The sequence below is a fragment of the Chinchilla lanigera genome, unplaced genomic scaffold, assembly GCF_000276665.1.
Source record: "Chinchilla lanigera isolate Chin_1 unplaced genomic scaffold, ChiLan1.0 scaffold00067, whole genome shotgun sequence".
NCBI lineage: Eukaryota > Metazoa > Chordata > Mammalia > Rodentia > Chinchillidae > Chinchilla > Chinchilla lanigera.
The window spans coordinates 9,873,218-9,900,366 of record NW_004955468.1 but is presented as its reverse complement, the minus strand read 5'-3'; the positions used below and the strand labels follow the sequence as shown (position 1 = coordinate 9,900,366).

The 27,149-nt window shown below is 51.4% G+C and overlaps 1 protein-coding gene across 3 annotated transcripts in view; it reads right to left on the bottom strand.

Moving 5' to 3' along the window:
• The window catches only part of Kirrel (kin of IRRE like (Drosophila)), a 99,310-nt gene that overhangs the window by 19,592 nt on the left and 52,569 nt on the right, over positions 1-27,149 (bottom strand). For all 3 annotated transcript variants that reach the window (XM_013522482.1, XM_013522483.1, XM_005400135.2), the window contains exon 2: positions 522-671. In XM_013522482.1, the coding sequence (XP_013377936.1) occupies positions 522-671 (150 nt within the window). The remainder of the gene's footprint in view (positions 1-521; positions 672-27,149) is intronic.

The window sequence follows — 27,149 nt, the reverse complement described above, 5'->3', positions numbered from 1 at the left end:
CTTGCTAAGGAATATAGGAGGTTGCCCTTTTGATCCTAAGTGAGTCATTATGTTTTCTTCAGCACTGACTACATAGCCTGTGCTTAAGAAATGCTTGCTCAATGAATAAGTAAATAAGTGTTCGGGCTGACATTAAAACGAATTTTAGGCCTCTGAATAGACATGGCCTGGGCAGCGGGGAGGAGAAGGTGGAGCACAGCTGGCCTGCTTGCAGCACTCCAGGAACACAGAAAGTACCGGAGGCCCCACCTTGTACTGTCCTGACACCTCCTGTGTGACCTGTCTGCCTGCGGCTGCCCTGCAACTCCCATCTGCAAAGGTCTCTGGGTTTGCCTCCATCTCCTGGGCTCTGCACTGCCTTTCGTGGCCTTGTCCACAGTTTGGGAAGAACAGAGTCAGGAGAAGGGGAGGGGAGGTCGTGCGTGGTGAGGAACATCAGGGATGGCGAGTCCCCGAGTCTGGGTGGAGAGTGAGAAACGAGGGTGAAGACATCACCACTTGGGTGTGGGGTGGCCACTCACCTTTGAGGCCCTGTCCCATGCCCAGGGCCAGCCCGTCCTTGGTCCATTGCACAATGCCAGAATAGTTGAGGAGCACGCAAGGGAGCACGGCCCGCTGTCCGGCCACCACAGTCTGGTCAGCTGGCTCCTGGCTGAAGCGGGTCTGAGTCCCTGGTAAAACCCAAGCGGTCACTGGGTAAGGAGGTGACTGAGGAGAGGGGCTCTGCCAAGAGGCCACCCTACCTCAGCTTCCATTCTCTCCCTGAAAGAAGGAGACAGTCTCGGCCCCTGCCCCACTTCAGTGCCAACCCCTTCCCTCCAAGCCATCACGGGCTTGCCCTTCGTTCCCTTCTCTCCCCACAGCCCACCCGGGTGGGTTTTAGGCGCCGAAGTAACCAGCAATCACAGCAGTGGTGCAGTGTTACCTAAAGGCCTCGGGAATGGGTCTGGCCCAAAAACCTCATTCTGTGGAGCAGGACTCGGAGGTCCCCGGAGAAGAGAGACCTACCCACGGGCACCCAGGAATTATTAGTAGATTTGGGTTTGGAGCTGGAGCCTCTGCCTGCCAGGTCCTGGGCTATTCCTCCATGACCCTACTGCCTGCCTTCCTCCGCAGCCAGTCACAGGCGCTGCAGCCATAACAAAGGCTGCTGCTGACGTCACAGCCTGCACCCTTGGGACTCAGGCCCAGACGCATGAATCCGCCACCATGACACCTACTAGGACATGTGTCACATGAGCCAACATGAGGCACCAAGTATGCAACTACACCAGGTATAATCCCCCCATGCCTCCTTCAAGGGCAGAGGGGTGGGTTCCACGGGTCAGCCATGTCTACACGGTCATGTACGCACAGATCCAAGGTCAAGTGGCTCGGACCCACTTCTTGGCACACTGGCCCCATGCTGTGTTCCCTCCTTGACCCAAGTGCTGGGGCATGAGGGTACACACGGACACACCTGCATGCCCTCAGCCTCCCGCACCGTGGGAGCCAAGAGGCCGTGTGACTTTGTTCCACTCTCCCTCCGGCTGCGGGAGCTACACATGGCTGCCCGGCTGGCAGCTCGGCCGGGAGCATTTGATTAGAGAACTGCAGAGTAATTGCCTTTAATTGTGGAGCCTAAATGGAGCAGGGAATTGGATTGCGGGTTTCTTCTCCCCCACTGCTCCCACCCACCGGCTCACTCCATCACTGGTCGGCCCCAGTGGTGGGACAGGCCACCGTGCTGTGGGGAAGGAGGGGAGGAGAGTGGAGGGGAGGGGACATTTCCAGCACACCCAGGTAACCAGAATCAGCTCTCTTCAGACCCCAGCAGCTCCCTCCTCTTCCTTCCCTCCCAGCACAAAGCCTTCACAGAAGCCACAGTCTCCAAATCCATCCCCTTCCAAACCCAGATTCCCAAAATTTCTCTGATCTGCTATGGTTCCTGTGTGCAAATGCATATAACTCATCCCTTACCATTTCTGGACCTTCCTCTAAACCACCGTACAGGCAATGATTCTACCTGTCCTCCATGTCCTCCAAGCCTGGGGGTTGAACTCAGGGCCTTGTGAGTGCTAGGCTAGTGTTCTACTACTGCGCTACACCCCAGCACCAGGATCCTAACCTTATCCTCTCCCTTCTTCTGTTCCTCCTGCCCCATTTCTCCCCCTGCTCAAATCTGCCCCATCTTCCCGTCTTCTAGGAAGCCCTCCTAGACTGATCACTTTGCTCCTTGAGCAAGCACACTTGTCCACCACCCAGCCCTCCTCTTGTAGCTTTATCCACAGGATTTCCTGTCTCAAGCTATTAGGGCTTAGGCCTGTGTGTTGGAGATTGAGGGCAGCTGGTGGGCGGGGGTGTTGGTGGTGTTTCTCCTATCTGTTCCACCAGAATGAGAACCTCTATCCCAAAGCAGTGAGCCATGCTGTCTTTTCCCTCTCATTCTCCCTGAATATTGGACATCTGTCCTCATTGGCTGTGGGTCAAAAAGGAGGCTGAGTGGGCTGCGAAGGAATTGGAGGTGGTGGGGCCAAGAATGGCCTGATGGCCACAATATGATATAATATAAAGCAGCTTCTTTACTCTTGGTAAAGTGGACTAATTCAACTCTTTGGGTTGGCAGAGCCCAAAGAAACAGGGTCTTTTTCCCATACATGAAAGTGACTCCCCAGCACTGCTGATCTGACTTTACCGGCACATCTCTTAAGGAGAGGATGAGGCTCACCCACATTTCGAGGAACAAGGGTAGGAGGGGCTGAGATCCTGGTGGAAGGGTGGGTCAGGTGAGCAGCCAGCATTATTAATTCAGGCATTGCCCTCATTATTATTCAAATTTATTCATATCCTTGCGCATTTCTCTAGTGCAGCTACATGCTGCAAACTCTCCATACACACATTTCTCCTTCCCACAGCCCCCGAGCCCAAGTCAAGGGCTTCAGAGTGGGGTGACCAGTAAGCCCTGGCTCACAGATGCAATTTATAAAGACAGCTTTCCCGCATGCAGCCTGGACACCCTGGTCTCTTGTTGAAGTCGCCAGAGGACCAGAAGCAGCTGGCCTCTTGTCCTCTGGGAGCTAGGTGGTAGCTGATCCTGCAACAGGAGTCAGGGAACAGAGATCCCTCCGGGATGAGGAGCAGGCAACCTCGGGCTTGTCATTCTTCATCAGGCCTGCACTGGCTCACCTGTACAACGGCAGGTCTAGAGCAGGCCGCAAAGGTCCTCGCTACATAAACACACTACCAGGAGCTGAGGCGTAGGACACAGACTGAAGCTTACATTGTACTTCTGCAGCTTCCTAGCCAAGTGACCTTGGCTAAGTTACTCGCTAAGCTCCCTTTTCATCCTCGGTAAACTGGGGGACGATCACGTCCACCTCTAAGGCTGTGAAAGTCAAACACACCGAAGTGTTCACCATGCTTGTTATAGTCTCTCGCATGTACCCACTGAACGGTAGCTATGTTCAGTATTTATGCTGAGCGCTTAAACAACACAAAGCAGACAATTGGAGGGACCATGTGAAAATGAACAGGAAGGTGATAAACAAGGTGGCATCTGTCTTTCTGGGAATTTGGGGATTTTGAAGTAAAATTGACCCTTATAAGAAGGGAAATGGAAGCAATGATGACCCAGCAGAAGTGTGGAGAGGAAGACAATGAGTAGTCTCAAAATTTAACTCCAGGAAGATCATTAAGATTCTGAGCCTTATGAAAGTCACAAGCATTACTCCTGGTCCCCAAACAGTCCCCGCAACCAAGACAGTATTAGAGATGGAGTCCAGAGGCCCCAGGCCCCGGCTAGTTCTCCTCTCACCCAGTCTTGTTCTCTCTCTTCTGCACATACCAGGCTTTTGCCACCTGCCCCTCCGTGCCCTTGTGCAAGCTTTAGTGAGGGGCACTGTTCCCTTCTGCTCTCTTGGGATCAAACAGTCACCTCCTCTGAGACATCCTCCGTGACTTGCCTGCATTCCCTCCTATTCTGGAGTCTTCACTTCTCACTTCTGCTGTAGTAGGAACTGCTGGGCACTGGCCACCCTCCCTGCCTGGCCCAAGGGCAGTTTCTTGACTACATCCATCAAGGCTCAGCTGTCAGGTACAGCGGTAGGTGTTCCAAATAAGTCTGTTGCTTGATAAAGTGCAAGTGAGCAAATGCCCAGCTCCAGTCCTGCCTGGTGAAACCCCCATGAGGAAAAGGAGGCAGAGCACCCCACCCATATACACGTCCAGGTGAGGGTCACAGCTCCAGCCAGGCAAGGCCGTGGGGGTGACATGCTCCTTCCAGTGGGGCGGGACTTGCCAGGGGTGCGGGGGAGGACTTGGAGTCAGTCCTCGGATGCTCCTTGACCAAGCGGGTGCAGCGCAGAGCTTGGAAGGGCAAGAGCCAGAGTCCAGAAGGCCCTGCTGTGAGGAGGAGGAGACAGGAACTGAGAGAGCAGAGGAGGGCAATGCCTTGACAGTGGGTGGTGGCTGTCAGTTTCTAGGCTCAGCAGCTTGTTAGCAAGAGGGTAGAGGTGCCCTGGTGGCTTTAGGCAAAGAGGAGGGACAAGGTATTGGTATGCCCTTGAGTGTCAAGAAGGTGCCAAGAACTCAGAGCACAGGACCCACCAAGTGGTGCCTGCGCCTCTGCACATGGCTCTGGGGTCCCGAGTGCCCCAGCCTCCCACCACCCCTGCCGAAACAGAGTCAGCCCAAGCAAGGGGTGAAATCTCAGCCCTCTTCCCACACCCACTTCCAGGTAATAGAACCTGAGCCAAACAGCAAAGCAGGGAAGTGTGGTTGCAGGGTTGGGAGTCAGGTGGGAGGCCAAGCGGGAAGGGACTGACCACAGACAGAAAATGAAAACACATCAGCCACTTGCTGTAGCATCCACCCAACCCACCGCCTCACCTCTGGGCCTGGCACGCTTCTGTGGGCTTATTTAAGTGACTTCCCACCTGCTTTGATCTCCCTCCCTCTCGGCCTTCGACACCATCGCACAAGTGGTGAACCCTTAAGCAGCTACAATAGGGCAGGCAGAGAAACACCGGGCTGTCCACACGGTATGCAGGAGCACAAATGAACACACACACACACCACAAGGGAGAGGCTGTCAGAGGTGCTAGTGATGCTGAGAAATTGAGACAAAGACAGACACAGGCAGAGGGAAGGTGCAAGAACGGAAGCAGAACTCTCAGTTAGAAAAGCACAAGCTCACCCAAGGGTCCAGGAAAGGCTCACAGACAAAGGGGCTGTGGCCTAATAAAGACCCAGCCCAGGGCAGAAGAGTAGGACTGTGCTGGAGATGTGGCTCAGTGGTAGAGTTCTTGTGTTGCATGCACAAGGCCCTGGGTTCGATTCCCAGCACCATGCGGCAAAAAAGAGAGAGAGAAGGACAGCAGAGATGGAGGCCAAGAGAGGCGGGCAGGGAGGTGTGTGGACCACAGGGGTGACATTCCTGGCAGGGATTCGCGCAGTGCCCATTCTGCGACGCTTGGGTGTGGGGGGCCCTCTGTCTTTTCCACCAGAACAGGAGATTCCTGGGGGCTTGGCCAGGGCTCAAAAGCTGGTGAATAGCTGAATAAAATCAGTAAGGTAGAGGAGGTCAGAGCCAGAGAGATAGTGGGGCAGGAACCGGGACGGCAGCGGAGGGTGCAGGGATGTCAGGGTTCTCGTCAAAGTTGGGGATGGGGGGAACCAGGGAACCTGGATCTCCCCCAGCTTCCCTTCTGTTTAGGTTACAGGGCACCCTCACTGCAGAACACAAAGCTCTCTTAGCCTCGGTCTTGGAACACTTCTTTCCCCTGTTCTCCCACTGCACGGGGTTCTGGTTAAAGTGCTCATCTGAGCCTGCCTTGGGTTAAAAGTTATTCAGGTATTTCTGCCTCCCTACCCTCCTGGGAGCTGCGAAGAACAGAAATGCTATGATTTACCTCTCTTGTCCCTTCAGCCCTAGCAACATTCCTCAATAATAAATACCCCCAATTACAAGATGCCAACTATGTGCCGGGCACCAAGATACATGGCCCCTAGACGTTGTTTCTAGCATAATAACCCACTGCACAGTGGCAGTTATTACTTCCATTTTCCAGAAAAGGGAAACAAGGCCCTGCAGGTATAGCTGCCCAGTAGCAGAGACAGGATTTGAACTCAGGTCTTTCAGGTCCACGGCTGTGGCACTTGCCATTATGCCACACTCTAGGAATATCCATAAATACCCACTCTTCTACGTGAACTGAATTCGTGGCCTCTGCCCTACAAAGAACTATCAGTGCCACAAGCCCTTGTCAGCTGCCATTTCTGGCCTCCACTTTACATCTTAGATGTCTGTCTGCCACTGTTTCCCCCTAGAAAGTCTGTGCTTTTCAAATCTGGGGTTGGCCACAGCCCTACAGTCAGGCAGGACTTCTCCGCACACTGCCACCAACAAGGGGGAAGCGTGTGTCAATGCCCCAGGATGGAGGAAAGAGTAGCACCCACAGCTAGGATGACTATCAAGAGCTTCCAAAGAGGTTTCAGCAATTCCCTAGTCAGGTGTGGTGGTGCACACCTGTAATCCCAGCACTCGGGAGGCTGAGGCAGGAGATCACTGTGAGTTGGAGACCTGCCTGGGCTGCAAAGTGAGCTCAAGGCCAGCCTGAACTGCAGAGTGAGACGTCTCAAAAAGACACACACACACACACACACACAAACACGTGCATGCGCGCACGCGCGCAGAGGTTTCAGCAGTTCCCTAAATGCTAGCCCACAAGCCACCATGGTTGCCAATGGAAATAACAGTGACTATAAACACATCTGCTTTTGAAGTGTCACTGCTGTGGTAAGCACCTCAGTGATATAACATCAGTTAACTTATACAACCACCCAATGAGGTAGGGGTCAGTCCTACTCCTAATAAGGAAACTCCAGCTCAGTGATATTAAGCAAGTTACCTCCCATCACACCACTGCATCCAGTAAGCACAGTGAGGGAGCAGAAGCTCCCCAGAATGTTATCTCAATGGCCTGGCTACTGCTGTCTTCTCCTGGGACACTCTGGCCATTGTGCACTTTTCCCAGGGTCCTCTGAGCTTCTTCTAGTTGCTGTCCCCTCACCTGGACTGCTCCTCTTCTCAGCATCAGCCCACAGCCCCTTCTCAACACTGCTCTTCCAGGGGCACCAGCCTTCCTCCCAGCTGTTCCCCTACTCCCTCCATCCACACTGCACAGAGGCCTTGAGCTGGGCCAGTCTGGGTATGAACACATCTCCTGCACCCACAGAGCTGGAAAAGCACAAAAAGGAAAAATCCTATTTTCTGTGGTGCTAGGGATCAAACCCAGAGCCTCACACATCCTAGGCAAGCTCTACCACCGACTCCCAGCCCTCTACCACTAAGCTCCATTTTTGATTGAGAACGAGGAAGTAGCCTGTATATCCATCACAGGATGGAAAGTCGGCAATCCGTCCTGCACTTCCTGTAGTCACAAGCACACTCATGTGCACACGCCTCCTGTCCCCCTGCACTCAAGTGTGTATTGTCCCTGCACCCATGGGCACCCATCTGCTCCATGTCCCGGTGCATGCACCCTGGTGCTCATGTACCCAGAGCCTGGCCTGCCAGGCCCTGAACTCAAGAATCACTGGGGCTAAGCACGCGAGAAGCCAGGGAACAGGGTGGCAGGAGAGGGGGTGGTGGAGGCTCGGCCCTGTCTCCCTGGATTTATCAAACGAGCAGTAATGAACCCCCTGGGCCGGAGCAGTCCCCGAGCTCTCCACTCCAGATCCTGCTGCTGGTTCAAAGGGAAGCCTTTGATTCGCACCGACAGCTTTCAGATGGAACTAAATCTCTCCACACTCCACTCTCCCTCCCTCCCTCTGCTCTCACATCTTTGCTCTCCCCCACCCCCACTGGACCTTCTTCCCCCATCCCAGCCATCCCTTCCTGCTCTATGAAAAATACAACAGCCAGAGAGTCTCCTCACGTTAGATTCTCTCAGAGAAAAGACGATTTCAATTTTATGAGCTGGGCCAGCAAAGAGGGCAATGGACAGAAGAAAGGAAGAGATTGGCACTCTGATTGAGGAGAGAGAGAGAGAGACAGAGAGAGAGAGAGGGGGAGAGAGAGAGACAGAGAGAGACACAGGGAGAGAGAGAGAGAGGGAGTGCTACTGAGCTAGGGTTCAGGGAGTGAGGACAGGAGGAGAAAGACCTGTGCAGCCTGCGGTAGCCCTTAGAGCCAAAGCTCCCAGGAGGGAAGCTGCCCGCCCACCTGACTGGCAGGACAGGTCTGCGTCTGTTGATTCTTCCTTATACAAAGGCCAGACCAGAGCGCTACAATGTCAAATTTGGATGTGAATGTCTTTAGGGACTTTGACAGATAAGGCTTCAGGGCTCAGAAAACTCCACTGACTTGCTGGGAGAAGGGCTGGAAAGATGTCAGGTGCTCTGGATATCAGATAAAGCATCCAAAATGACAAATCGCACCCTGAGACAAGTGTCCGATTATCCAAGGGCTATGATCACCTCCGTGCTCCTGCCCACCGGAGCACTCTGGCTTCGCTTCACTCTGGTGCAAGTGGAAAGACAAAGGGCAGTGAGGCTCCACATACCCCAACTGGGCTTCCCTTCACTAGTGTCCCCTTCCAGTCCATTCTTGTCCCAGAAGGCCAAGCCATGGGCGAAGGACCAGCCCCGCCTCCCCCTTCCTAGCCTGCTTGGTCACAGTGCTGCAATGCCCATCTCTAAGGAAAGGCATATGGGGAAGACAGCCAACGGCTACTCTTTCCAGTGACCCAGATGGGATTTTTCAAGTGGCCACAGTCTGGCCTGGTTTCCTTGCATCTGAGCAGACCATAGGGGCTGTGTGGTGCACACAGGGACAGGCCACTGGATTTACTGGACTCATCCACCAAAAACACAGGAACATAGCCCTGAAAAAGGCCCGGGGAAGAGGCCCAGCACCACCCTGCCAGGAGGGGCAGAAGAAGCCCTCCGGAAACGTGGGTGTATCTGGTTCTGGCTCTGCCGTCAGCCAGCACTGTGACTGTAGGCAGCGGTGGGGGTGGGTGGATAGGGTATCTGGGGTTGGGTCACCCCTGTTTAAAGTGGAGTGGAAAAGAGCTGAATAACTGGGCTCTCAAGGGCATTTCCAACTCTGATGTTCTAAGAGTCTACAGACGGCCTACGGCCTCAGCCATGCCTTAAAGAGACAACCAAGGACTCAATCCCAAGCCCTGCCACCTCATACTGAGGGGAGCTGGTGTGCCTGGGGCCCATCCTGACATTTCTTCCAAGACAGCAATGTATTAGGGAGGTCTGTGGTTTTGCAGCAACAAGACAGCAGCACAGAGGACCCAGATGGGGTATCTAGCACAGGAGTAGCGAGGTCATTCTTATTTCCCTCTATAATTAGTCCCCATCAGAATGCTTTACATCACTTGTGGGGGTGAATGGAGAGGAGCAGGCAGGCAAGCCTGGGTCCCTGAAGCCACCTGCCAGCCTGGGTCTACTCACAGGGACTTTGAGCTCCAACTGAGAAAGACTGGCAGGTATGTCTGGAAACACTCCCACCTGCCCCATTTGGGCCTCCAACCCCAGGCAGCCTGGTCAGACCTGAACTGACAGCTCTATGCAAATGTGGCCTGGCAGGGGACCCTGAGAATGTTTTTTGGGAAGGACAATGCCATGGTGAGCCCAGGTGGGGTTGGCGGTAGCAGGTATGACAGGCAGGAGCAGAAAGGGGGTGGCAAGCCTGGTGCATGATTCTGCCGAAAAACTGCATTTCCATCTGGCTTCAGTGGGTAAGGGAAGGGAGGTCAGGGAGAGAGGAGGCAGGTGGCAGGCAAGGACTTAGCTCAGATGGGAGCAGGGGGCTAGGAGGAAGGAGAATGAAAGACAGATAAAGGCGGAGGAAAGAGCAGAAACTAGGACAAAGCCAGAGAAGGCCAAAAGAGGTGAGGGGGGCGCTGGGGAGGGAAGGCAGGGGAGGCAGGAGACGCATTGCCCTCCACTCCACCCAGCCCCTGCACCTGCCTCCCTGGCAGCCTTCAAGTACACAGAGTGGGGGGTGGACGCAGAAACACAGGACAGGGACCCCTCAGTGGCAGCAAGGGTGGAAGAGTCATAGGCAAGTAGAGAGTGAAGGAAACAAAGAGAAAGCTGGCAGTGTGAGAAGCTCAGCGTTGTAGAAGATTTTTCCTTGTATTGTTTTGTTTTCCAAGAGCCAGGGCCTTCACACTGAGCTATATTCCCAGTCTTTTTTAAATTTTTTTTTTTTTTTTTTGATTTTTCTCCGGTACCAGGAACCGAACTCACGACCTTGCGCTTGGCAGGCAGGCGCTTTGCCGCTGAGCTAAATCCCCAGCCCCTTTTTTAAATTTTTGACACAGGACTTAGTAAGTCTCTAAGTTGCCAAGGCTGGACTCAAACTTGTAATTCTCCAGGCTCAGGCTCCCAGAGTGCTGGGATTGCAGGCCTGCACCACCACATCAGCTGAAAGATTGTTTTAAGGTTAGACACAGGAGGAAGAAGAATGGAGCTGAGGTGAAGCTGTGGTGTGAGAGACAAAGCGAACAACACAGAGACAGGAAAAGGGAAGAGAGAACATTAAAACAGAGATGGAACCTGAAGGTTAGGGCTGAAAAAGGCCTTGGCGAAAACCAGCCTTAACTCTGCCTTTAAAGGCCAGAAGGTGTTCGGGGGAGAGTCTTCAAATTCCCGGTGGCTTCCGAGCCAGCCTCCAACCGACAAGACAGGGTATAACCCCAAGTCTGCTGCTCCTGCTCTGGGCAAGATGGGGGTACGGAATCTCTCCCCAGAAATGCCTCTCCTGGATAAAAGAAACGGAAGGCCAGCAGTGAGAGGAACTGTGGGGAAGGATGGGAAGATGGATATAAAAGCAAAATGTGGGACTGGAGAACAAAAAGACAATGAGAGCATCTGAGGAGAGAGAAATGAGAATAAAGATAAAAAGGAAGGAGGAGCAGGAGGGAAGACGCCAGAGAAGGTGAGATGAGGGAAGCAGGAAGGTGCAGAGGGGAGGGACAATGGGGACGATGGCAGGGGGATCTGGAGAATCTTTATCCTCTGGCCTTTTCTGAAGGTTTTGGGCTTTTAGGTCAAAGAAAAGGAGTGAAATCCATGAGAGATGGAAGGGATTTTGGAAAGGATTAGCCAAGGAGTAGGGTGGAGAAGAGAATGAAGTGCTCTGTATCTGAGGTGATTTAGAAGGCAAGGTCTTCCTTTCTCCCACAGACCAGGACCCGCTCCATCACCAGCTTCCTCCCACCAGTGTCCTCCAGGGCTGAGGACGGAGGTTGGTCAATTACCCATCATTTCCTGCCTTCCCGCCTCTCCCTGGGACCAGCCCCACTCTCTCTCCCTCCTCTTCCTCCTCCAAATCCATCCTTCTGGCCCCTCCCTCACACAGATGGATCCCCCACCTTCTTGCAGTCCCAGAATCAAAACAAGCACTAGCTTTTCTCTGCCTGCTTCAACATTCTTAGTTAGCACTATACGAACAGGGTTTCGAAGGACAGTCTGAGTGGAAGCAGAATGGTACCCGAGCCACCCTGACAGGCTCAGAGCCCCAGGCCCCTTCTGCAGAGGTCCCCTAGCACATGTAGGAGCAGCCTCTGGAATAACAGCCTCAACTCTGTGAGATCCAGGAAGGGTGAGCAGACCCTGCGCTCCTTCACCTGAGACAGAAGGAGCCAGAAGGAAATCTAGGTCTCCTGATGCCAGGCAGTTGCTCTTGAAAACATTTCTATGCTTCTAAGTTTAATGAGCTTTTACATTTCTGCAAAGCTGGCTTCTCCTTCCTCCATTCACCAAACGAAAAGAAGATTTTAAAAAGCCAGCAGCTCCAGGTGTAGATACTATCCTCCTTCCAGAATTTGGAACTCTTCATCACAGATGCCTCTGCAGGTTTCTCTAGCACTTCCAGATGGACCATCTGAGTCTACGAGCCAGATGAGCCACCAGTCTGGGAAGGCCTAGGGCGCTGATGAATGCTCTCCATTTGGCATCTGGCTGCCCACCAGTGCCCGAAGGTAAGGCTGACTTGATGGACTCTATATGCGCATGTGTAGCCCATAACCCAGGTGTGTTGCAAACTCATACAAATCCAGGCCACACATTCATGACTAGATCACAGATATTTTTATTTTTAGTCACATAAACCTCATAGCATGTAGCAGTGAGCTCCCCATCACTGATGGTGTTCAAGATAAGGCTGGGTGCCCACCTGGAAGCAATGTTGCACAGGGCTCGGGGTAATATTTAACATTCCTTTCAACTCTGGTGCTTTATGATTCTATTTACACTCACACATTTTCCTCTTACTTTGGATATACACCCATCAAATAACCAATTCATGACAGTTCAGTCAAGGTGGACTGAAGTTGAAAGAAAGGAATTCTGAACAGAGGCATCTGAAGGGAAAACAGGGGGTCAAACAAAATCTAGTATGTAAGCAAAGATGCAATCAGAGGCAACACCTTTGTCTTATGAAAATTAACCATAAATCTTTTAACAAGGCAGTGATGGGACCTGAATATAATCATAGGCCATTAGACCTGTGGTTTAGTCTGTAGCTCTCCTGTATTTTATTCTGGTTCCTGTTACAGATGATTAGTTGGTAAATTCCTTGATTACAATAGATGTAATCTTGGATTATATCTTCTAAAATGACTGGTACAACAATGCCTTGCACATCTGGGTTCTCAATAAATGCTTGTTAGGTTGTCTGCATTCATGATTAAAAGATAAAACGGAGAAAGTCAACTTGATTCAGTATACATTCATTCATGTAACCCACCTATACTGAATGCCTCTACATATCAGGCTCTATCCTGGACTCACAGATGAACATGACAAACCTGCCACCATCCAGCAGCTGTCCCCAAATATCCACAAAACACCATGTGACTGATGTATGCCACCGACGGATGGAGTGTCACGGAGAAAAGTAATTTCAGGTCAAGAAAAAATCCTATAGGAAGTGACCTCTACATGGGGCTCTGAGGAATGAGTAGGAATTATTCTGGTAAGCAGGCAGAGAAGAGAAAAAACCGTTCTGGGAAGGCAGAGGACATGGGCAACAGTATGAAGCTGAGAGAATATGATCTTTCATCATCTTACAAATAGCTCAGCCTGGTTGGTGTGTGTAGGAAGCCGAATACTCTCTTGGAGAGATGGCCATGCTGGGTAAATGGAAAGAGGCTTCTGCTTTCACATTCTACCATTCTTCTCATTGGGGAGACCAATGAGTTAGCAGCCAGTTAAGTGCTAAAAGCTCCAACTACTGTCATGCTATCCAATAGTGACCAATGCTGAAGAGATGAAATCAGAGGGGGCTTGGTGGAGGCACAGATGTGGGAACCTCTGCAACCCAAACACTCCCATGGGTGTGGACCTGTGAGTCTTGGAGCCTTAATGGATGCTTACTGCATGACTATCTGAAAGGAAGTTTGTTGAATGAACAAATAAACTCCATTTTGTGACATGTCTAACTTCCAAACAGGTCTTCCCTTAGGCTAAGACCTATACCTTGGTGGACTTCTTAGCTTAGGCCTTTTCTACAGCCATTCACATTGGACACTGGTGGCTTTGCTTAGCACACAAAGGATAATCAATAAACACACATAAACTGATGAAAGCTGCATTGAGACTTAGTGATGAGGTGGAGTCCAGCAGCCACAGAACTGGGGGAAGGGCATTTCAGACAAAGGGAACCGCATGAGCCAAGACATGGAGACATAAAAGTCCAGCGAGCAGTTGGAAGTGGCTGGGATTCTGGAGCATAAAGAAAGTGGAACTAAGATCAGACATCTTTAAACATTTAACACTTTCTGGGCATTCCTCAGTCTCTACCCTCCAAAAACTTCTGGGCTGCTGAGAATGGATATAGATAAAGGGAGCGATCCAGATTCAGAAAGAAGAAAGTAGGAACTGTGGTGGATCTGCTTTGCTCAGACCCATGGGTCAACCTCGCAAGGTTTGGGGACAGGCTTGAGAAGAGTCAGAAGGGAAAAGGCTGCATGCTGAGTATGTTATGTGGGGGGTACTCATGTCCTGGGTTGCATTCGACTGGCTAGGCACCCTTGTGACTGTTACTGTGCATCTCTACACATGTGTTGCTAGGTAATCAACAAAAGGGAGAACAGGGCACTTTCTGCTTATAAGCAGGACATACTAGGCTTTTCCAATTAATCTCCATTAAAAAGATTTCCCGCAAAGGTATTTCTAGTCGCCCCAAGTTGGGGTCATCTGGATCAATCCCGCCTAAAGTAAAAGGAGTTCCAACTGGCTGCTGGATCGATCCGTCTAACTCGGTTCATTCTACACATACAAGGGGCACGGAATGTTAATTTGCTGCAGAGAGCTGAGGAAGCCTGGAAGTGGAGGCTCCATAATTAACAGCTTAGGAGCAGGGTCTCAATATGGGGGCATTCAGAAGGCAGCAGCCTGCATAGGTGAGGGATGGTCCAGAGGCAAGGCCTCTGAGATGGATGATGCCTGGGCTAGGAGAAACATGGGGAACTCAGGGCCTTCTGTGTCTGCTCCTAGGCTTTCTGTTATTACATGCCTTAATTTCCATGTTGGGGGAAACACAAATGCCCCAAGAGTGGAGGAGGACCAGGAAGGTCCCAACCATTCACCTTTTTATTTTCACAAGTTCATAAGGCATTTGTCCGGGACATGGTGGTGAAGACCAACTACAAATCCATGGCAAAAGTCCATGGGGAGATTTTCTCTTCAAGGCTGTGCCTAGGACCCCATAACAGAAGGAGCAGGTAGTAGAAACAGACAGTAACCTACTTGCAACCCTGCCAGCCACTGCATCTTCTCCCAAGAGACCTACACCCAGCCAGAGCCTGCTATGCAGCCTTTAAGTCCCCCTCTTCCGGCAGCCTCTCCAGAGGGGATACAGAGGAGGTACTGGTTTTCCTTTCCCTCCTGCCCAAACCAGGCCAGCACTCAGGCCTAGGCCCTCACCAGCCTTTCCTGTGTGGCCTTCTCAACTTTTCTACTCACCAAAATCTCTGCTGATCTGGGGACACACACCCTGCTCACTTATTTCTTTGTTCTGTACCAGTACAACCCAGTCTCAGGACCGCTCAGGCTACTAAAGAAGATTTACATTAAACCTCCATAGAAAGCTGCAGAGGTGCCTGACAGGGTCAGGGGCGAGCACGATGCAGAGACCCAGGTATCAGAGAGCCCTTAGGAAAGCAGCCTGCCTCTTCCTTCACAGGCATTCTCCATCTCTGTTTCCTCCCTGTTTTGATCTCCCAGGCTCCCCCGGCCTGCCAGGGGAGTGGGGAGGGAGGGTCTCTTCTTCTCCACCTCTGCTGTCTCTGGTCTCTGCAATAACCTAATGATTTCTCATCTAGCTGCCCAGCCCTCCATGTGGAGAGGCTCCCTTTGATTGCTTGTGACACCAATCTCACAACAAATTTAGCACCTCGTTTCCTGGAGGAGCCAATATTCCCCCTCGATTATCTCCTGGAGAGGGGGACAAGGTGTTATGCATTCCAACGAGCAGCCCATGCTTTCACCGGACATCAGAGCCAATCAATCTCGCAGGCCACCATGGATGGGTTTTGGAGGGTGGGGCAGGTTCTCAGGAGAGCACAGAAGGGTTCAAAAGCAAGAAAAAGGCTGAGGAAGGAGAAACCTCCCAGACCAAAGGACCAGGCCCTCTGCGCATTTACGTACAGAATTATCTGAAATGGAAAGTAGAGATGGGAGTGCTTTGACCTTTGCTCAGAGTTCTGGGACTTCCTTCCAAACCTCTCGGGGAATCCTGGTATTTCATCCTGCCACCTCTACACTTTGGACTTGGGGACCACCCTGGGGCCAGGCGTGGAATGGAAGGAGAGGAAAAGACACCGTGGCCCCCTGCTGTGGCACCCCTCCACACCCTGTATCACCCGGAAATGCAGCGATTCTAGAAGGGCTCTGCCCCTCCCTCCTGACTGATGAGAGATGAAAAGAAATTTCCCCGGTCCAGGGGCAGGAGGAGGCCAGCAGAAGGGATGGGGTGGGGATATTCTCTGAGGGAGTCAGCAGAGGAGGAAGGGCAAACAGAAGAGAGGGAGGCAGGGGACTTCTGCCAACACCTGGGAAACAGATGAAAGGAAAAAGAGTGAGGGAGCAATAAGGTACTGCTTCAGGGAGAGTGCAGTAGCGAGGAGCCCCCACCCCCAATGGTGAAAACTTAAACTCTGCTTAAGACAGAAGGGTCCCACATGTGTGAAAAACAGAAGTGTGAGAACCTGGGGCTGTGAAGGGCTGAGGTTCAGGGCAAGGAGGGTGGGCATGGGCCAAATGGTGCATCCTGGTGACTACCGGTGGGCAGATGCAGAAGGAGGGGCAGAGCTCAGAGACCCTCGGGAAGGACAAAGTGAGACGGGATAGGTCTCAGCACCCCACCCCCTCAACGCAGGATGCAGACTTTCCGCTAGGAAGGTGGAGGAGGAGCAGGAGAAGAAGGGGCTGATCACTAGGAGGGTGGCAGATGGTCGCTGTCATTAAACGGATTCCAGTAAGTCCAGGAAGCCTTAGACAGCACAGACAAGCTTGGGTAAGCGATGAGAGGAAAGAAGAGTTAGCAGAGCCTTGAGGAAAGAAACCTCACGCCGACCTTGATGGCTACACGCCACCCAATGCTCGTTCCTATGTCAATCCTAAGTCCAAACAGCAGCCACTAACACAGCCCCAACACCAATTCTAACCCCCACTAACTAGAAAAATAACTCTAACCCCAAATTTTAAGTAGGACTTAAGCTTTTAGAGGCAAAGGGTCCTAAGTCCCCTTGTGACCTGCAGGTGTTTATTGAATAAACAAGGAGCTAACCCTAACATGAACCTCTATCCTTGCCAGTAACCCCTGCTTCCAGCCTGACCCCTCCTGCCTTCTGCAATGGCCACACTGAGTACTGGTCCACCCCAAATCCTAGTTCTGATCTACGCCCTAAGTCCAGTGTGCCTAACTCTAATTTCATCTCCCCTAATGCTAATGTCAGCTTTTCCTGTCCTCACGCCTGGGTGGTTGGGGTGGTGGCAAGGGTGGGTGGCTGGGGTCATCCTCAGAATTCATGAGGGTCAACAAAGGCAGAGATAAAAATGTGTCAGCTCAACCTTGAAGGCCCAGAACTCTGCAGATAATTATGAATGCTCTCTCACCAGCCCCCCAAGCCTTCTGCCCCTTTGTCCTGCCTCCTGCCCAGGGGTCCTAGAAACAATACAGGTCGGGGAGCTTCGGCCAAGGCTGTGAGGCTCAGGTCAAAGAGACCTGATGCTGGAGACAGCAGTGAGGACATTAGGTATAGGTCTGAAGAGGCAAGTCTGAGCAGAAGGGAATCTAACAGAGGAAGTGAATGGTTTCCCGTCTAGCGGGCAGAGCCTGACGACTCGACTCAAAGCCCTGACCCTTTGCCCAGCCCCTGCGCAAGGAAGTGCTTCTCATAGGGTGTCCACGGGAAGGCTGTGGTAGGCAGGGTGCTTGGCAGGGTGCTGCACAGGGTGCTGAGCTGCTCTAGCCTCTTCTCATTTGCCACAGGACTCAGGGACAAGGACCTCCCCCACCTCACATCCCCAAGGAGCAAGGCCCTCCCCATCAGGGGCTGTCTCAGAAGCGCTGGGGAGAGGAGCTGAGTATTATGTTCTGTTCTTGCCACAGCCAAATCTGATTATCAGGATGTGTGATGGATGAGCTGGTTTGGACCCCTAGCTCACGGAGTGGGATGATGGAGTTAGCCTGTCATTCTTTCCCCAGGGGATAAAGCAGCGGGTCCCAGATGTCGTCTGGAACGTGCAGACCTAAGAGGAGTCTCCCTAACCAAGATCCCAGGGAGAGTGAAAACCCCTTCTGCCTCCCAAGCCTTTCTTGATATAAAAACCTCCTTGCCCATAGCACCAGCAGCAACTCCCTGAGTCCTGCAGAAAGCAGGATCAGGAGCCCTGGTGTCACAATCCCCATCCCCGAGTGGGACACATTGCCTCTGGCCAGCTGCCAGTATCTGGGGGGTCGCTTTGAGGGAGGGGTGGAAAAGTCTGCCTCTGCTCTTAGTGAGGGGCCTCCAGGCATTTCTCAGTGACAGCCATGGGCCTTGGAAACCTGGGGCAGGGCAGAGAGGGAAGAGGGAGGGAGACAGTACAGAATAATAATGAAGGATTTTTAATAACTCGTCAGCTATGGTGTCAGCTGAACAGCAGCCGCAGCAGAACCCGCTGGGAAAACTTGGGAGGAATTGTCTTCCTAGGAAGTGAGAGGAGTCAGAGGCGCTGAGGGTAGGGAGATGCATCCTGCTCATCCCAAGCACCACAATGCTTCTAGCTAACGGGGCAGGAAAAGGTGCAAACAGAATCACAGAGCCCCAGGTCTGGTCCTCTGAAAGCTTCTACTCTGGAGGGGATGCACAGGCTACAGATGTGGCTGACGACATCTAAACTATCTATGATGACATGACAGAACACAGGAAAGACACCCCTCCAGGAAAACACACCCCAACTTGCCCTGTGAAGCCAGGGCAGATGGAAGGCAATTACACACTTATCAAAGCGTTCTTCTTTCTACCTCCTAATTCAACAAGGAATTGTTTGAAGTAGCAATGTCATCAAAGAGGGATAGAGAGAGCGCCCAGTGACCACCTCTTCAATGGTCTTATTTTTCAGATAAGGTCAGTGAGGTCCAAAGACATTACAGACTGTCAGTGGCAGAAGCAGCACTCCTAGAAACTACAAATCCGGGTCACCTACTAATTAATATAATTTTACTTGCAAAAACAGAATTTCCATATAATTTTCAACTGCTCCAAGAAGAGCAGTACCTGGGTACTCTAGAAGGTCAAGGGTACTGTCTTTAGGGTGAGAGCAATAGGGAAGCATGGGGCAGCCACGGTAACCATTGCACCTCTTCTCTTTCCCTTGGTTCCCTCCCAAAGGGCTCCCTCGGAGCAGCAGCTGTGGCTATGGGCTCGGAGATGCAGAGACTTCCAAGGCTCTGGAAGGATGGTGGGAAAGGGCTCAGGGGGCATGGGCTGAGGAAAACTTTCTGGGTCTGTGCAAAGCGCTGGGCAGGAATGAAGAGGAGGGCATACAGCTCATAGGTATGTGTGAGAGGAACAGGGCTAGAGTGGGAGGGTTCAAAAAGGCTCCAGGTCTTGGAAGTTCAAAGGCTTTAAAGGTTGCGGGCTCCGAGCCCGTCACAAAAGACAAAGCATTGGGTCTCAGAGGTCATGTAGAATGTGGGTCCACAGATGTGAGCTGAGTTATCCTGGGGACTTTGGAGGCCTGCAGAGGACATTCTTCAGCCTCCTTCTCCCTATCCCTGGCCAATAAAGCACAGTGGAGCTGTCATCCCGCCCTCCACTGTGTTCACTTTGGGCCACAGTGCAGGAGGTGGGAGATGCATACCTCTATTCCATCCACTCCCAATACATCCCAAGGGCAGCGGCATCTCTGCATCCTAGGCCCTGCCCTATGAAAGCCACTTGATGAAGGTTTGGTGGGTGAATGAAGAAATGCTGGAAGCTTTCTAGATGACAAATAAGGAAAAAATGCTGGTCTGGAAGAAGAGGCCGAGGGTGGCAAAGGGAGACCCCTCCATAGAAGGGTGAGACGCAGTGATTCCCTCTCCGTTGCAGGACGAGAACTCAGGCAGCAGGGAGTAGGCATGCGTTCCAGATGAGGAGTCCAGAGCTGAGACCAGGAGTTACCCCGCCAGCCCCAAGCCCAGGCTGTCAGCCCCCCTGCCCAGCCAGCTGCTCAGGAAGATGTAAAGTGCTATCTAAACGTGATGCATTATTAACACTTTAGAAATCATATTTCACAGCCGCCCAGCTGGAGCTGGAAAATGAATTCTTCCTCCTGCTCTGCTCTCTGGCAGGGGAATTATTGTTGGAGCCAAATGTGACAGCAGTGACGTGTGACTGGGGCCAAGAGAGGGCAGTTGAGGGTGGAGGCTACGGACAACTCCAGAGTGCTCCTTTTCTGCCTGGGGCCCTGCCCAGGCAAGGCAGTCAGCCTCTCTCACGGTGATCAGCCTTGAGGGGTCCCTGGAAGAAGACACAGAGCCGGTGAGCCACTCCCTCAGCCCTAGGGCACTGCTGAGCACCTCCTCAGGGGCTGCAGAGGGAGGAGGATGCGCCCGCCTGGTGAGAGAGGCAAGGAGACACGGGGCAGGTCTGTCACAGCTCCAATACGGCCTCTTGGACAGGAGGGCACAGGCCGGATGGGGAACGAGTGCCCCGATGAAGGTGAGCAGCCTGCGGGGAAGCCCAGAGCTAGAAAAGCAATGGTGTTGACGAAAAAGGACTGGCTGTGCCCACTTGGGCTGGAAGGAAAGGAGCGGGCAGGATGGGGTGGGAGGAGCATATCCTCACAGGGCAGAAGGGAGGAAGCAGGTTGCAAGCCACATCCTGTCCTCACTGGAGAACTACCAGCCATGGAGAGGGCGGGAGAGGGAGGTGAGGAGAGTCCCGCCTGCAAACACTAGTGTAGCTCATGGATAAGAAACCAGCAGCCTCAGGTGATGGATGCGGAAGAGCAGAAGCTGCCAGGGTCCCCGCCATTCCATCCGGGACCCCAACTTCAGGCCTTCCTTGAGGGTGCTGGGCTCCCATCGGTGGGCTCTGTTGGCAGTGCAGGCGGCTTGTAATTAGGCATGGGGAACAGATGAACCAATTTTCAATTAAAACCTTATCTACAGGGCGCACAGATATAAAGGCGGGTATCTTTGATTCTTTTCTAAGCCAGCCTTCAATATTTGCAGTGCCTGGAAGGAGACGCAGGGAGGGCGCCCAGGCAGCCCTGGCGACATATAAATTCTGCTCATAATTACATGACTTTCAACACCACGAGATGCCAATAAAGTATTTGCAAGGCACACAAATTAACGGCATGTTGGCATTCCCGAGACAGTGCTTGGACAGCCAGGGCACAGGGAGGAGGGGGCTGTTGCGCCAGCCTCTGCAACCAACGCAGAGTTTTTCTCAGCAAAGGCACCGAGGTCCCCGCAAACCTGATCGCTCTTAGATCCCCAGTTCTGTAAGAGCTGCAAAAGAGGAAGATTTAAGATGCGTTTCTTCCAGGAGAAAGCGGAAGGGGCCTGAGGGGACCAGGGAGAGTGGAGCCGTTGAGCTGGGAACAGCTGCTGGTGATGACAGCAAATGTCAGCGTGGAGAAGCTGAGGAGACCCCCCTCCCCCAGCTTGGTGTCCTCGCTCACTCCCACCTTCTTCAGGTGGGTCCACAGCACACAAGGCAAACCCAGGTTTCCTCCTTCGCCTCCATCCAGAGGAAAGGCAGGTGACAGAGTTGCAAGTACATGGGCCTTAGGCTCAACCAAGGCTCAGCCACCTTAGGCTCTCTGAACCCCAGTTTGATCAGGTAAAAGAGTGATAACAATGGCGCAAGCCCAAGGAAATAACCTGAAAGATGCTCACGAAGGCAGGTCCCTATGTGCACACCCCTAAGGACCTTGACCTCCGACATAGTTAGGCAGTAAACTTGTGCCCAGCATGAGCCTCCATCTTCTCCATCCTCTAGGGCTTCAACCTCCCCTAGCAGTCTCTCCGCTGGAGTAGATACTCCATAAAAGAAACATTTGTTGAACAGAGCTGGTGAAGATAAAATACGAGCAATTCTAATGGCAACCTGGTAGGACTCTTTAGTACAAAGAGTAACAAAAACCATGCCCTCCAGGAGCAGAGGGTGAAGCTCAGTGGTAACCATGTGTAAGCACTCGGTTTTACCCCCAGCACTGTACACACACACACACACACACACACACACACAGTGTCAGCTAAAATCGGAAAAAGTGGTTGAATGCCATCTCTGCCATTTACTGCCAGGGAGACCACAAGTGAGATGCTTCTCTGTTTCCTCCTTTGTAAAGTGAATGGGTTGCAGAGAAGATCTGGGAGAAGCCTTCCAACTCTCAGGATGGTCTGAGCTCTCCGAAGCCAGGGGAGGGGCTGTGCAAACCATTTTGCAAAAGTGTCCTGAGGAGTTCCCCACATGAGCTCAGCTCGGCCACTGGCACATTACTCCGAGCACAGCGTGATACTTATGATCATCAAGAAATAAATCATAGGGATAACGACGCTACTGCAAGTGTTCAGGCAACCTGGTGGCAAGAATTCTTGCTCGTAATTTTGGTTAATTTCTGTCTCCCTTCTGACCTCATCCTCACTCACCCTTGTTCCACCTCAACCCCATCACTTTCTTCATTCTCTCTGGCATGTGGTTCCAGCAAACTATGGAAGAATTTTGAAACTTAAAGAAATGATTCACTCTGGTTCCATTCTGGTCAGCAGACCAAGGGTTGGGTCGCTACTGGGTGCCAGTGTTTATGCTGAGCACCATAGAGATAACAGGATTAATAAGACACAGCCTAGCTCTTGAGGTATCAGTGGTATCTTCAGCTAAATGGAGGACTCAGGCCAATCATCAGGTTTGAAGTGCAGAAGAACAATGCTTCATTTCCATGCTGGAGAAAGAAGGTGAATTTGAGCATTTTGCATGGGACAAAGATAACCCTTGAGTAAGCAGATGTGGGAGTGAGGCAGATGCATCCCTTCTGGGCAAAAAGGCAGGGACGTGTGTGGCATGTCTGGAAAATGGTCTGGCATGGCTGGGACATAGGTATTTGTAGAAGAGTAGGATTGCAAGGGTAAAGCAATAGCTACTTAGAAGTGCTTGCAAGCTCCTTGTACATGGGAATTACAAGGAGCTGAATTTTTACTGTTTACATAAGTTAAGAAGAAACTCATAGCCTGGATCAGATTGAAGCAGGTCTTGAATGCCATTCATTCATTCATTCATTCATTCATTCATGCACACATATTCACTGTGCATCTACCCTACTATGTGTCACACACTAGGCTAGGGGACGGAGACAAGAAGTCAAATCTTATACTCTTGGTCTCAAGGAATTTACAGGTGAGTACACACTTCCACATGTAAATGCCACCTTAGGTTAGGTACCATGAAAGGCCAATGATCAAGAAGGCTTGCCACAGGCACTGTTCCTTAAGATTTGAAATGGGGGAGGTGTTTACCAAGAGCGGGAGAAGCGTCGGTGCAGGGAGCGCCTCCCAGCGGGCTCTGGGCAGGGATGCTAGGTGGATGGTTGCATCTTCAAGCAGCTCTGATTAGTTAGAGTTCAAGAGAGGGAGGGAAGAGAGATAAGACAGTGAAGGAGCAGGTGCCAGATTATACTGAATACATGCTGGACCAAGGGTTTGGATTTTACTGTAGTGGTTAGGAAAAGTTATTAACTCTGCCAGGCTTTGGGGGAAGAGTGGGAATAGCAGGAAGCAGCTGCACTGCTCCATTCCTGGAGAGAAATGATAAGGATGTCACACTAAGACAGCGGATAAAGAGAAATGGAATGGATAGGAAATGCGTGAAGGGATAAAACCAACAAGACGTAATGGTTGGGAGGCCATGGAAGCTGAAGGGAAGAGGGGACTTGTTTTCAGTTTTAGTGACCAGAAAGCACGGGAAGGCATTTCTACAAATCTTGGTATGGTGGTTGGTCAAGGAGGTGCAATCTAGTAGCCACTCAAAGTGATTTTAAGGACTTTGGGCTTTATCGTGTAGATGATGGGGAGCCATCGGAGCGATTTTTAAAAAACTTTTATTTACCTTCATTTTATGCTGAACTTATTCACATGCCATAAATTCTATTTTGCTGGACGTGGTGGTGCACACCTGTAATCCCAGCACTTAGGAGGCTGAGGCAAAAGGATTGCTGCAAGTTCGAGACCTGCCTGAGCTACACAGTGAGTTCAAGGCCAGCCTGAACTACATAGTAAGACCCTGTCTCAAACCCCACCCACCCCCACACATTTTTGTTTCTTCAGCTTCCTCTGGGATATTTTTTTTCTTCTGTGCAACCTCTTCTCCTGGTTTAGGACTAGTTTGTTCCTTTTCAGCAGGGAGCATCTCAGTGTGGTAGGGGGAGCTCAGGTGTGGGTTAATGGGACCAAGCCCTGAGTACAAAGGTGCATCTACCCTGAAGTTCAGCATTATTCTCTTTCTTAAGCATGAGCAGCAAACACTCAGCACTCTTTTTGGGCCACAGACCCTGTGTCCGATCCCACTGTTTGGCCTAGACACACCTATATAGCTCCACCACCGTAACGTTAGAATGACACACATCACTTCTTTAAAGTGACCTCTCTCAGATACTTGTTGGCCTTGCAGACATACACAGCTTTGATAGTCTGGGAGGTTTCAGGGATGCCCTTAACGTAAGCATGAAGATTTGAATCTCTTGACTTTCAGAATTCTATGGGGTTTTTTGGATCAAGAAAGTAGTGAACCATTTTCACAGGTCGGCCTCTCAATGGAAAATTTTAAAAAATTACTCTCTTATTCTCTTCCCAAGGAAGAGTAAGCAGAAAGGGAGAATGAGAGGAGAAGCGAGAGGGCAGGAGGGATAACAGTGTGGGTGTCCGTATGCTGTATCCCTCTCCAAAGGAGGCAACAGGAAGCACATAGCAGGGACAGCTCCTGTGGTGTTGGTGGTGTTGTGGTTGTGTGTTGCTTACTGGTTAGTGCCAACCACTGTGAGGATTAAATACTCAACGAGGATTAAGTATTGACACATCGTAAATACTTAAAGTATCAGTCACTGTTTCCACTTCATTAATGTCAACACTGTCATGAATAGATATTAGTCATGTGGCTTGGAACTCTTAATAGTAACAGCTTATCTGCTGCCTTTGTAGATGATAAGGGCTGGAGGTAGGAGTTAGAAGTCAGGGTTCTCGGGTTCCTCTGGCTTTAGGACAGACCACAGAAGGGAGAAGAAGCCCATTCTCAGGAGGAGGGAATAGTGTGAGTGCAGGTGCTAGAGGAGGGGAGCAGGCTAGGTGTGAGCACAAGAGCTCCTGTGCTCCTGTGCCCCACCCATCACTTCCACCATCACGACCACAGACTCAGTCAGCCACCACCAATAGATGAGGCGGGAACTTTCGCTCTGAGCGATGGTGAGCAGATGTTCTTTCTCCCCACAAAGGTCTACGCTGAAGCAGAACAAAGTGTGGGCAGACAAGAAGAGGACTCCGTGCTCTCCAGTTATCAAGAATCCAGAAAAGTTAAAAAGGCTCTGGAAAAGTGAAGAGAATGAGACCAAGGGAGGATCAGTGAGACCAGTGATGGCGAACCTTTCAGAGCTTTCAGTGATACAAACAGACAACTTGCTCTAGCACACACGCCACAGGTTTGCCGCCACTGAACTAGAACTTAGAGCGAGTATCTGACCGCATCCCTCAGAATCATGAACTTCGAAAGCTCAAGAAGGATGTGTAATTTCCAGGATCTAATAATCCAGTCTTCTTACTGTGCAGGCGAGGAACTGGGAGCCCAGAGGAGACATGAAGCTCCTGAAGTCACAGTGCTGGTCAAACACAAAGCCAGATGCAGCACTCAGTTTCTCTGGACTCCTACCCAGGGGCTGTCTCTGTGCCCCTCATCCCTGGTTCCCCGTCATCATAAAAGTCCCCTGAGCGCTGAACACATTGTACTACAGTGCTTGGTGGCCTCTCGAGCCAGTGACTTCTTGTTTAATGGGCAATATTCTCCTGAATTCCTGTTAGCCTCTGAGCCCTTTATCTGATTTTCTTAATGCCTTGCAGAACATCAGCATGGACGGAATTGGACTGATCCTGTTTCACTACAGCGTTGCTGGTGAGAGCGGTACTATCGTCTGGGACTTCACAGATGCAGTAGCATCCCTAGGACCCAGGAATCCATGGCTCCAACCATATCCCACATGTACGCATCTCAGTGTGGTAGGGGGAGCTCAGGTGTGGGTTAATGGGACCAACAGCTCTGAGTACAAAGATGCATCTTGAGTGCTTGAGTGATTTGAGTCTCTCCTTCCACCCCTACACCTCCAGACACTGGGTTTGGGCTTTAAACCTGAAGAACTCCCAAGCCACTGGTCCTCACCCAGGGTTTCCCAGGAATTGCTCTTCATTAATTGAGACCAGCTCAGCCCATAAAAAGCTGTGAAGCTGGCTCTGCTAATCCTCCCTAGTTCACTAAGGGGTTATGGCTGCTCAGATGCGGGTGGGTATTCGCAGCTTTATTTCCTTAGTCTTTTTGTCCAGTGCTGCTTCTGCCTCCTATCTTCATTTAAGCCTGAAACTCACCCAGACTTTCCTCTCTCTTACTCTGGAGCAGGTACGACTGAACATCCCTCCAAAATAGGTCTCGATTTTATCCCTTCCTCCCCATACCCACCTCCCTGGTGAAGTCCTCTTCATTGCTCCCCTGGACTACTGCAATAACCTCCTAATTGGTTCCCCTGCCTCCAGCATGCTCCTCCTAAATCCATTCTCCACACAGTTGCCAGAATGATCTTTCTGAAGCACAAATCTGACGATATCACCGTCCTGTGTAAAACCCTCCAATGGCTCCCCATTGACTTCAGATGAAGTACAAATTAGGTTAGGTCCTGCCCAACCCGACTGCTATTTACCTCTTTAACATTCTCTTCTGCCGCCTCCAACATGCACTTCACCTTTGAGAAATCCCAGCCTGTCGGACAGAGGATACTCCTGCCCATACCACACTGCATCTCACCCTGGTCCTGCGCCTCAGGCTGCACGCTCTCCCTTGGGTCCCTTGGTTCATTCCTCTTTGTCCTTTAAGACACAAGTCAGGTGTAGTGCCCCGGCCTGAGTGAAGACCGCAGTTAGTTCCACAAGACTTGTGCCTTCTCTAACCGCAAAGCACTGAACTGCAAGCTACACAAGGACAGGCCTGATGGTTTTACTTTGTCTTGAAACTTATCCAGGAAATCTTGCTCATACGAGACTCTCAATGAACATCAGGAGAACTGCAATAACCCCCAAATTAACTCCTTCCTCTTTTCCCATTTCCTCCTACCAGTATCTTATTCATTCTTCCTAAATATATTCCAAATGCCTCCTCTCCCAGGCCACTCCTGATAATCCCACCTGCCTGCTTCTCCTGGAACCCCTGAGCTCACTTTATGCTACATCCCTTAGTGTCTCCACCTTATCTTTCCCACGTCTCTTAGAAGAAAGCTCAACTGCTACCAAGTTGGACAGCCCATTATTTGTGAAAGGTGTTGATCAGCGTCTGACCACTTCCTACCTTTGTCATTTCCCTTGTGACCGGTGAGCACGGCTTTGCTTCACTTCTGTGGCAGCACCTAGGGCCCCGCGC